The following is a 10,842-nucleotide window of genomic DNA, read 5'->3' on the forward strand; positions in this document are numbered from 1 at the left end:
GGGAAAGAAAGAATAGTGTGTAAAATAAAAGAATAGACTTACATATAAAGGTGATATTAAATTGTGAACATCATCCTAAAAACTCAAGATAGATATTTCCGTTCTATGATCACTTCTAATCTCAGGTTGGAACCCCATTTTTTGACTCAAGTGATTGTTGTATACTTATAAGTACAGTTGGTAAGGTGTTAAACCGTAAACCCTACAATTCATAGCCTGTATCAAAACATTGCGAAGAATTAGCAGGAGTTTATTTACTGCTGGGTTATGTTACATATTTCTCTACATTCTTGATATTGTTGTGTTAGTATTGAACAAATAATGGATAAAAATTTACAGAAAACTGAGACATGAATAGCTTGGGAACTCCTGCTATTTTTTTCTTGGGTTAACTAGATAAATAGCGCTCCAATTATGCCGATTCAGAGAAATGCCACTACTATTTCCCTCTTTGGAAAAATGCCACTGCAATTTTTGAATCAATTATACAAAATAAAAATAAAAATATGAATTGTCAAGTTTCCATAGGACCATAGATAAAATGAGGGCTTACAATATCACTGTTAGATACGTATGCTTCAAGTTTTTATGTAACTGATGGCGTAAATTACTAATTGAAACCCCACACTGGCCGCTTGCAGTTGATGTTAATTTATTTCCCTGATAAAGATTCTCTCATATTATGGATATAAGTTGCTGTTTGTGCTTTATTAGGTTTCGTCCTTGAAAGACACTATTTCACGAAAAGACATGGAAATTGAGCAGCTCCAAGTCATGAAAGACAAAGATAAATCCCCAAGTTCAGTTGTTGACAACAATGGTTCAAGCATGCCAAATAATTTTAGTTCCAATGAGACATCGCTGATCACATTAAACCAAAAGAGGCAACTATCAGACCCTCTGAGTTATGCTGAGGTGAATGCAGATGCTGGTCAGACTTCACCCACTAACATCGTGGCTATGGGGTTGGATGAAGCAGATTATGAAGACAATGTATCTGAAGATGGTTCATTAGTAAGAGAAACGGAGTATACTATTGGCAGGAGGAATATTATGAACTCTAACTCAGACATGATCGACGATACCAAAATGTACTCTTTCTTTCCTATTTCGTTTCCGTCAAAAATCATCAATTGTTTCTTTCATTACTATGACTATGCATCAGGAGTAACTTTCTTTTGTCTATACTTGTTGTCATGAGAGTTTTTCATCTTTTGAAAAGCAGGCTTACTAATTTGGTAGTGCTCGATAATTTCAGGCATAGAGGTACATCACGAATAGCCAGATCGACTCTCACAAAAAGCGCGCAGCCAGCAATCTCCAGATCAAAACCAAGGGATGCAGTTTTGAAGACTCCAAGTAAGCATACGACTTTGTAGCACCTCCAAGATTTTGGTACTAGTGCTCAATAAACTTTCACAACTTGGGAAATTTCATGTTAAGGTCCATATAATATGTTTATCTAGGCCTGAAAGTATCATAGATTTTCAAACTAGAGCCGATAGTTAACTTTCAAGATACTAATGAGAATGGGATCATATTGACAAACCAGGTCACACAAGGACCCCATCCAACCAGTTGGCGGGAGGCTCTTCGGCCAGGGCAACCAAAAGATGGCAGAAGTAGAGCACTCTCCAGTTGCTCGGATGTATTTTGTATGCTGACTGTAACTCGACGAGACGAGAAAGGTGGAAATAGTCGGGGGTAGCTGTAGGATAAATGTATGGTTGTAACTGGAGAAATGTGAAACAAAGTTATGACGAGGGCGGTGCAATGTTGAGAGATTATGGCATGCTCATAGCTTTGATGACAATTGACTTGAGTTTTTGTATTTAGTCTGTGGTGACGAGGGTTTGATATTGTGGCCTCTTGGGGTTCGCCGTTTATTGGTCGAAAAGAATGAAAGGATATTGGACTATTGCTACTCCCCTGTTACAGTTTCGATGTGCATGATCATGGCAGTTAGTCTGCTCTCTCTTTCAGGTTCCAGTCTTTACACAAGAAATTATGGCTCTGAGAGCTCATAAAAAAGAAAGGAAATCAATAGTATGATTTTTTTTTTAAAAGCCTGAAGACTACTGCTCTGAAATTACTTCTAGAGTTTACAGGGATGTAAGAACAGAAAGAGTTGCAGAGAATAAAGTTTCTTTTCTTTGTAACTAAAAAGAGAAATGTAGTCTAAAAAAAAAGAAACGTATTGCGGTGAGCGTGGATCGAACACGCGACCTTCAGATCTTCAGTCTGACGCTCTCCCAACTGAGCTATCCCCGCTTGTGTGTTTGTCAACATTATAGTTTATATCAATATTAGACATATTGCTGATTAATATGGCAGGTTCTACTTCCAACCGTGTAATGCATGAACCGGAATCGCCCCTATCCACTGCTCATTTGTATTTACTAGCATAATACACATGCGTTGCCACGGATAGTTAATAATGTTTGACGAAACGAACAATGTACATAACAATCCAATATTTTTTATATTTTACTATGTAGAATAGGGCAACCTAAAATCAAATAAGACGCAGTTACCAATCAAATGTTCCTTTCACGGAGATCTTGGAAAGTATCAAGTGAAGAATGAAGTCCGGATTTGGCGTACATTGGCATGGGTGTCTTGGTTTAGGCTAGTTTTAGGGAGTCGTTGTGTCTTGGTCGGGGCGCCAAGGCGCCGGTGTTGTCCCAGTTTTGGACTAATGTCCTTATCGTCCTATCTCCGTTTTGTCAGTGCACTTTTTGGCGTCTCCAACTAATCTTCCTGAATCTATTCGGCTTTGGTCTCCAGTGGATTCATTCGGATTCAGATGGCGTTTGTGGTCTTTGGAGTATCTATAGGCTCTTTTTGGCGTCTTCTTCTCCGAGCGGCGATTTGCTACACACATCGCAGTCGTCGGCACCTTCTAGTCTACGTTGATGACCTCCCAGGCATTGCTTTTCATAAGGCGCCTTTTCGCAGAAAAAAAGACTAAGATATGTTGAGAGGGGTAATAGCTAGTGTGAGGAGCTCATGAGATTCATTGTCTATGTTTAGAGGAAACACCCTAGGGAATTTTAAATCTGATTCATGCAAGGGAACAATCACAAATGAAGAGAGCATCCATCATTGCAAAACATAAAAGTGACCAACAACAACCATAAGCACCTCCATCACAGAAAAAGAAAAAGCCACACCATAAGCACCTAATAAACTCCTATCACCTAATGGGTTTTGAAGACCGAATCCCGCCAATAGAGACATAGCAAAGACAACGTTGATCGAACATTGACAGGGTCGCATCCCAAGTTCTTTTGTCGCTGTGGCATAGTGTCATCAACCACGAAGAGTATGGACGACGACACTCATCTAACCATCCTATACATCAAGCAGAATGTACGTGCATTCTAATCCACAACTAGATCTAAGATATCCATCAGTGATTCTAGCACTTTCAGCATGCCTCTCCCGACCAACGGAATATCATTTCCCTAATAAGGTTCTTGATGTGCATTTCTGCATGTGCTGTCGTGGATCGCTCTCAAGGTGTCAGCTGTTAGATATATTGGTTCAGTTTAGCTAAACTCCAGTTGGCTGAAGATCTGATTTGGGTCAGTCGATTTTCCCTAGAAGAAATGAGGCGCCAGAGGGAAGGAAGAAAAAGTCGCAGCGGGGGCTCGCCGGAGAGGCTACCCCAATATCTATCTTAGGGTTTAAGGTGGGGGTGATGGTGTGGGGCTTTGCTAGAGAAAAAACTCGGCGCAAGGGGGAGGGATGGCCAGGGGCGGCGGAAGACCAACGGTAGGGGGTGGTTTCGGGGAGGGTGGGGACTGGTGGTTAGGCCGGCGGCTCAGGACAGATCAAGTTTGAGGTTAAAGATAAAGTTCTGGGCGTTTGATCAAGATCCAACGATGGAGATTGGAAGATGAAAATCAACTAACCCCTTAAAAAAATTTCAATCGACTGACGTGTAGCCGCTCCATTTTGGTTTGACTTCTTCAGTCAGTTTCCCACTCCGTTTTCTGTCTTTCGTCTCGTGTTTGGCTCTTGTCTTAGGTGTCCACCCTTGTAATTTCTTTCGCAACTACGTGTATTTCTTCTGACTGGAGTCACTCTATTAGTTGGAATATAACACGCGATGCTCGTCATAAAAGAAAAACTGATAATACCATGATGTCAAAGCAACCGCTGACAGGCTGTCATAGAGTGCTAGTACAAGGTAGTCAACACCATTCTACGCTCTTCGCATCGGAAAGTCACAGTAACTAACTACTAATTATTTACCGCTCACCAAGCCCGTCTAGCTCAGTTGGTAGAGCGCAAGGCTCTTAACCTTGTGGTCGTGGGTTCGAGCCCCACGGTGGGCGATTTTCGGTATGATTTTTTTTGGCCCTCACAGTCAGAAATGTTCATCCTTGGTTCCTCACAGGCCAAGCCAGCCAGCCTTCATGAGATCAGAATGTCGCTCATACGCAGAAGATCCTCCTCACCTTCTTCAGCTTCCTCCGGCAGAACGGGCAGCAGCTAGCATCTCCCTCAACAATCCTGCCACACATCACTAGCATCACCTCCATGATCTTATACCCTTCCATGGCAGAATACGAAAAGCTGCGCGTAAGATACGTACTTGGTGCCGCAGGCGTGGCAGGTGGCGGAGTGGCCGCAGGGCATGAAGAAGCAGTCCCTCCGGGCGTCGCAGCACACCACGCACAGCCGCCGCCCCTCCTCCTCGTCGCCCGCCTCGCCGTCGTGGGAGGACACTGATTCGAAGGACGAGCCCCGGCTCCCGCCCTCTTCCTCATCCTTGCTCTGCAGCAACGAGGCCGTCGTCGTCGTCTCCCTCTGGGCCGCGGCGACGGCGCAGCAGAACCCGAGCAGCACGCTCAGCACCTCGTACAGCAGCAGCAGCGACACCGCCAGGATGGCTGCATGCGTGCGAAAGAAACATTCAGCTGGAGTACATACATTTCAGCGGCGTGATTTCATCGAGCTGAGCTGAGCTGAGGTTGCATTTGCGCCGTACCTGAGCCGACGAAGTAGATGATCCAGCGCGGGCCGTACGAGAGCTCCACCTTCACGCCCTGCACATCGTCAGAGTCCAGTCTCAGAAGCTCAGAGCAGTGCCCGTACCGTGGCTGAATGTTCAGAGGGTTCAGGGGTTTATCCTCACCTGTTTCAGGCCGGACGACAGGACGGCCACGTTCTCCCCCAGGATCGGCAGCCGGTACGTGCAGCCGGAGCTGCCCGGCGACGGCGAGCACGCGTACTCTGCTCCGCTGGTGTTGTAGAGCATGGCGCTGATCCTGAAATCCAGCATCGCCTGCATGCCAAAACCCAAACCAATCCTCTCAACTGCTGTTACAGGCCAAGATCTGATCGATCACACCGACCGAACATGGGATGGGATGGGATGCCATGCCACTCTACAACTTTGTTACCGTCGTGTCTTGGTCGCGCAGGTTGCTGACGGTGACGTAGTAGTCGTCGGATGAATTGATGATCTGCTTAACTGCTCCGGTTCCTGTGATTTGGCAAGGTTAGGATCTTGTAATGTTACCACATAGCTGCGGTTCAGAGGCTCTGACGGTGCATGCTTACCGTGTACCGATGGCTCCTCTGACCACTGCGTGAAGCCTACCTTACCTGCTGCTGTGCAAGCTCCAAATCTCAGCACATGAGTACTAATAGTAGCTTTAGGATATTAATCAGAACCCTCTATTACCTTGAGCAATGGTGATCCGGAGTGGATTGGTTAGTCCAGTTCCAGGCTCGACGCTGTAGTTGACCTCGATCTGACTACCTTCGTTCAGAAAATAGACCCATTCCTGCATGCGCGCGCGCGTTTATACACAAGACATGTAGCTCTAGTTCACACCATTTTTATACATAGCTTAGTCTGAACTTCTGAACCACGCGTGTAGAGTATCGATCGTCTGACACGACGGAAGCACGAGTGCGGGGCAGTGTACCTTGTGAGAGTTGGCCGGCAGGACGACGCGGCGAGCCTCCGACCACACCGCGGGCACGTCGTCCAGGAGGCCCGGTATCTCGGCGAGCCCGTAGAGCACGAGCCCGTTGGCTCCCGACCCTTCCTCCTCCGCAGCCCTCACCATGATGTCCTGCACGAAAAGCGGGTTCGCCCGCAGGAGCCGCGAGCAGCCCGGGCCGGCGACCAGCTCCGCCCGGCCGTAGTAGTGCCCCGCCATCAGCGCCATGGACACTGCACATGCACGGTTAATGCGTCAGGGCGAAACATCGATGTCAGTTAACTACAGCGCCGTAGCAACCGCGTGTGTAGCGGACCGAGAAGGCAGAGCGCGAGGACGAGGACGAAGCAGGACGTCGCTGCCGCCGCCATGGCCGGGAGGAGAGGAAGCGTGCGAGAGATGGATGGACTCCGAACGGACGGACTCCTGGCGCGAGGGTGGGGCCATTGAAACTAGGGCCAGGGCGCTCTGCTTTGCTAGCCTGCGAGGCCGCGCGTGCTCAGCAGCTACCTACCGGTCCCAAGGCTCCTGGAGGAACGACCGGTCTCAGTTGCCGAAACGGTGAGACGGTTCAGCTTTGTTGTGGATTTTTTTTTTGATAGGTTTGTTGTGGACGGGCAGGGGCTGTACCTGGGCGCGGCTACTCCACGCGACTTCGATGGTTTTTTTAGGCAAACTTGCAAAGTTTTTTATTCAACCGTCACACAATTTACATGGACGAAAATAGATTTGCCGGGTGACCTAATCAAACATGATGGCCGGTCCCCAATGATAATGTATGCTTTGCTAGCTCGTGTGCCTCGATATTCAAGGTTCTAAACTCATGTAAGAAAATACAAGAAATAAAAGCTCTAGATGACTCTTTGACTTCCAGCACAATCGCTTCATAAAATGAAGAGGTTCCTTTTCGTACTGCTTTGACCGCATTCTTACAGCCCGATGCTGCCGAGATTTCTTGGATATATAGATCATTTGCTAAGGCCATAGCTTCTCTGATCGCCATCACTTCTAGAGTCTCTGGATCTTCTATATTGTTGACCAAAACCGAAGAGGCTCCAAGAAAGTTACCTTGTTCATCGCGACATATAGCTGCTACAGCCTCCTTACCTCCCCATCTTGACACCACATCATCAGTGTTAATCTTGAAGTGATCTCCAGCCGGAGGAATCCAGTTGCTTGGTCGAGGTGAACCTGCTGCACGAACTACCTGGGCCGGCTTGAACAAGCACTGAAGGTCTGAAAGAAACCTTCCAATAAAAGCCTGTGTTGCGTAGGACGTCTGCAAAACTCCTTCATGAATTATCTTCCGTCTAGCATTGCCATATCGCCCAAAGGGTAGTGATCAGTGTAGTAAAATCCTCCAACGGCAGCGAATCGCTCATGGCGAATACCAGCCCTTGGCATCATCGTCTTTGTTCATGCACATATGTTGCACTAGCTCCTCGCTCGATAGCGCCCATACGCTTCTAGACATTGTGCATTCCAAAAACGAGTGCCTCCAGCTATCGTCAGCTCCGCACACCACACACACATGTGTACGGGACTTCGATGGTAGCCTCGCGTGAGGGGAACGCCACACTGGACAGCCCAGGCGTGCGGAGTCCACTGCCTCGTTTGTTTTCAGTTTTCATTTCACTTTTTTTTCATTTTTGATTTCTTTTTTTACTTTTGTTTATACTTTCAAATTTGTAAATATTACAACAATATATTACATACATTTTTGACAAAAACTATTAAGAATGCATTTAATTTTTTTAAATGTTTTTTTATTTTTTATGTGTACAAAAAATGTATGACGAACATGGGAAAAGATAAACAAAAGAATATGTTTCTAATTTTTTAACCATTTATTTAAAATTATTTAAACATGTATATAAAAAGATTCACATGTATACAAAAACTGTATAATGTGTATTGAAAAGACTAAAAATCCAAAAATATATGTTTCTGACAAATGCTAATCATCTATTTAAAAAATGTAAAACTTGTAACTTTTTTTCTAATATATACAAAAAATATAGAACATGTATTGAAAAAATTGAATATTAAAACATAAATTTCTAAAAATGTTGATTGTGTATAAAAAAGTGTTAATCATATATTTCCAAAATGTTAGAGGTGCATATAATTGTTCCTGATGTATACAAAAAATGTACATGTGTACAAAAAGTAGTCATGAAAAAAAAATATTGGAAAAATAATTAATCATCTATTCCAAAAATGTTAAACGTATAAAATAAAATGTTTCAGGTGTAAGAAAAATATAGGGCCTTAATTTAAAAAAATGAACTTTAAAACATAAATTTTCAAAAAATATTAATCATGTATATAAAAATGTTAATCATATATTGAAAAAAATGTGAAACATGTATTAAAAATGTTCCTGATATATAACAAAAATGTAAAATTTGTTCAGAAAATTGTTTTTAAAATATTAATCATGTATTTAAAAATGTTAAACTTGTACAAGCAAATGTTTTTGGTGCATGCGTAAAATGTACTAGTGTGTATGAAAAATGTAGACGTGTGTTAAAGAGAAAACAAAGAATAGTAAAAACCAAAGAAATAGAAGAAAATAAAAGAAACCAGAGAAATAGAAAGAAAAAGAAAAAGGAGAAACCCGAAGAAAAATCAATGAAGAAACTAAGAATACCGGAAAAGAAACAAAGAAAAACCAAATAAAACAAAGAAAACCAAATAAACCGATGAAAACTATAGAACACAATGAAATAAGAGAAACTAATGAAACCGGCCGAAACTAAGAAAGGAACAAAAAGTCAAAGGAAAAATAAAAACAAAAGAAAAGGTGAAAAGGATAAAATCCGAAGAAACTAGTGACGAAAAACACATAATACACATAAAAAATGCGCTATATATTGATCCCGAATTAGGCCGACCCGACACTATAGCTACATGAAAATCCTTCAGGTGAGCGGAGCTTCTATCTCGTTATAAACGAGATATAGCTCCCACGGTTGTACCTCGCTTGCAGCGCGGTGAATGAGTCCCTCACCTCAGACGCCCCTTAGATGGTCTGGTCCAACGTGGGTGGCACGGGAATATTAGGCTTACACTAGCAAATATGCCTATGCGTTGCAACGGGAGAAAACAACCCTCACATGCCATTATCCACTGAGCATATCTAAAGGCCTCACCCTCATGACTATAACATAATAAACATGACTAATACCTCATCCTCATGTCCACATCATCCATTTTAGTATAACACATGACACATGTTTCCGCTTGTCGTCTTTGTCGTCCTCATCGCCGGTGATCGTAGTACCAGTTGTCACTAACCCTGTTTGGCCAGGTCCAATAGCAGGATTGTTGAGCCGCCTTTGTATCCGTCGAAGATCAAGAGCGTTGACCAAAGTTTTTCTTTATCATCTAGGTAATATAATAGGAAAAAGCATAACACATTATATATGTCCGTGTCATCATGTAAATTGAGTAGTTTGTGTCAGATAGACCATGAAACCTTAGTTGGACTCCAGTAGCGAAATTGACGTAAGTACACACGAGAAAGAGAAGGCCACGTGAATCACTATACAAACAAGGAACCCGACCAACTCATTTTATACTTTCCTAACTCCAAACATAGTTCCCTATAAACTGATTATTCAGAAAATAATTAGTAAAACCGATTTTGCTAAAAACCGGCTTAAAACTCGTTCTGTACAAATCCATAGCTAATACTTGATATCCAAACAACCACCCTTTAGTCTCGATTCCAGAATCGGGACTAAAAACCCTCTAGAATCGGGACAAATGACCCTTTTTCTACTAGTGATCCCTGTAAACTTATTTGAATGAAATAAAGTGCGGTGTTCTTTTAAAAAAAGCAACGCGGCATGGTTGGAGCCTTGGAGGGTCGCTGTGTATGAACCCTAAACAACCCCAACCTCTTCTTCCTCACCATGAAGTTGTTCAGCCCATCGAAACCGTCCTCGAGATGTGGGTCGGGGCCGGAGCAATCCCAGTCTCCCCCATCAACATCCTCCTGATCTGCACTGTTGTTGCTTGCTCGCTCCTCCCCGAGTTTTTCATCATGATTGGCGGACCATACGGGGAATCCCCGATCCCTTCCTTCCCGTGACTCCCTTCTACCCTCGACGCCCGCAACTCATCTACCCGGCCCATCTTCCTTTCCCCCCTTGCTAGCCTCAATCGTGTGTGGTTCCGCCATGCAGAATGCGGTCTCTCCTCACGGACGATGGAGCCACCAAACCTCGAGGAATCCCCGGCGATCGATGGTTGATTACATGGACTTTGGTAGCGCGGCCGAAGGACAAGGTAGACCCTAGGCGAAAACCCTAGGGGAAATGAAAAACGTAAAGTGATGATGATGTTTGGCGTGGTGCCATAAACATCTTTGATGTATGCATCGCTCTTCAGAAATATGAAAAGGGAAACACAGTAGTTTTAATTCAGAAGGGATGAGCCGAGTACGTGCAAACAAATATGCAAATCCTGTAGGCGGATCACATACTACTAGTACATTACATGACTATTTGTGTGACATGACACGACAAATAGGATGGTGATCTTACACAAACTAATCGATCGATCCTTATTTAACCGGAACAGATCCGCAGCAGTAACAAGCAAACACACATGCACTAGTGAAGAAGATCGAATTAACGAAGCTGGCTAAATCACAAACCTTTGCTTAATTAAGCTCACTAAATAACGCAGGCAGCGACGCGCAGGCGATCATGCAGCCGCGATCTGCAGGAACTCCTCGTCCTTCTCGAGCCTCTGCATGGGCTCCGGCTGCAGCGCCAGCTCCACGTCGATGCCGCCGCTGTCGCCGCCGCGGCCCGGGTACAGGTACACCATCCCGTCGAACTTGTTGTTGCCGCCGCTGCGGGCCCGC

At 44.2% G+C, this 10,842-nt stretch overlaps 2 protein-coding genes and 2 non-coding genes across 6 annotated transcripts; 2 read left to right on the top strand and 2 right to left on the bottom strand.

Annotated features, from left to right (window-relative positions):
- The first annotated feature begins 670 nt into the window (after nt 1-670).
- Nucleotides 671-1,918, top strand: LOC125528678 (kinesin-like protein KIN-14K). Its single transcript, XM_048693121.1, has 3 exons — nt 671-1,091; nt 1,259-1,359; nt 1,553-1,918. The coding sequence occupies exons 1-3, from the start codon at nt 751-753 to the stop codon at nt 1,624-1,626; spliced, it is 516 nt and encodes a 171-aa protein (XP_048549078.1). The 5' UTR covers nt 671-750; the 3' UTR covers nt 1,627-1,918.
- A 280-nt stretch (nt 1,919-2,198) lies between these two features.
- TRNAF-GAA lies at nt 2,199-2,271 on the bottom strand. Its single transcript has one exon. It is a non-coding gene; the product is annotated as a tRNA-Phe (tRNA).
- A 1,855-nt stretch (nt 2,272-4,126) lies between these two features.
- Nucleotides 4,127-6,410, bottom strand: LOC125528679 (E3 ubiquitin-protein ligase APD2-like). 3 transcript variants are annotated; one of them, XM_048693123.1, is made up of 9 exons: nt 6,280-6,410; nt 5,946-6,196; nt 5,699-5,801; nt 5,575-5,622; nt 5,415-5,497; nt 5,147-5,296; nt 5,000-5,057; nt 4,604-4,901; nt 4,127-4,521 (listed from the first exon to the last, which is right to left on the bottom strand). In XM_048693123.1, the coding sequence occupies exons 1-9, from the start codon at nt 6,332-6,334 to the stop codon at nt 4,443-4,445; spliced, it is 1,125 nt and encodes a 374-aa protein (XP_048549080.1). In that variant the 5' UTR covers nt 6,335-6,410; the 3' UTR covers nt 4,127-4,442. The 3 variants fall into 3 exon arrangements, with proteins under 3 accessions (XP_048549080.1, XP_048549081.1, XP_048549079.1); XM_048693124.1 differs by having other exon boundaries at nt 5,000-5,048; nt 5,575-5,625; XM_048693122.1 differs by having other exon boundaries at nt 5,575-5,625.
- TRNAK-CUU lies at nt 4,271-4,343 on the top strand. Its single transcript has one exon. It is a non-coding gene; the product is annotated as a tRNA-Lys (tRNA).
- Nucleotides 6,411-10,842: the final 4,432 nt, after the last annotated feature.

The sequence above is a fragment of the Triticum urartu genome, unplaced genomic scaffold (assembly GCF_003073215.2).
Source record: "Triticum urartu cultivar G1812 unplaced genomic scaffold, Tu2.1 TuUngrouped_contig_5036, whole genome shotgun sequence".
NCBI classification, from domain to species: Eukaryota; Viridiplantae; Streptophyta; class Magnoliopsida; order Poales; family Poaceae; genus Triticum; species Triticum urartu.

What these genes read in the sequence shown, in the direction of transcription:
- LOC125528678 (XM_048693121.1), top strand. Translation starts at nt 751, where the DNA reads ATGGAAATTGAGCAGCTCCAAGTCATGAAAGACAAAGATAAATCCCCA. An exon ending in ATGATCGACGATACCAAAAT is followed by an intron (nt 1,092 to 1,258) that starts GTACTCTTTCTT and finishes CGATAATTTCAG; the next exon opens with GCATAGAGGTACATCACGAA. An exon ending in TGCAGTTTTGAAGACTCCAA is followed by an intron (nt 1,360 to 1,552) that starts GTAAGCATACGA and finishes TTGACAAACCAG; the next exon opens with GTCACACAAGGACCCCATCC.
- LOC125528679 (XM_048693122.1), bottom strand. Translation starts at nt 6,334, where the DNA reads ATGGCGGCGGCAGCGACGTCCTGCTTCGTCCTCGTCCTCGCGCTCTGC. An exon ending in TGCCGGCCAACTCTCACAAG is followed by an intron (nt 5,802 to 5,945) that starts GTACACTGCCCC and finishes GCGCGCATGCAG; the next exon opens with GAATGGGTCTATTTTCTGAA. An exon ending in CATCTACTTCGTCGGCTCAG is followed by an intron (nt 4,902 to 4,999) that starts GTACGGCGCAAA and finishes GCACGCATGCAG; the next exon opens with CCATCCTGGCGGTGTCGCTG.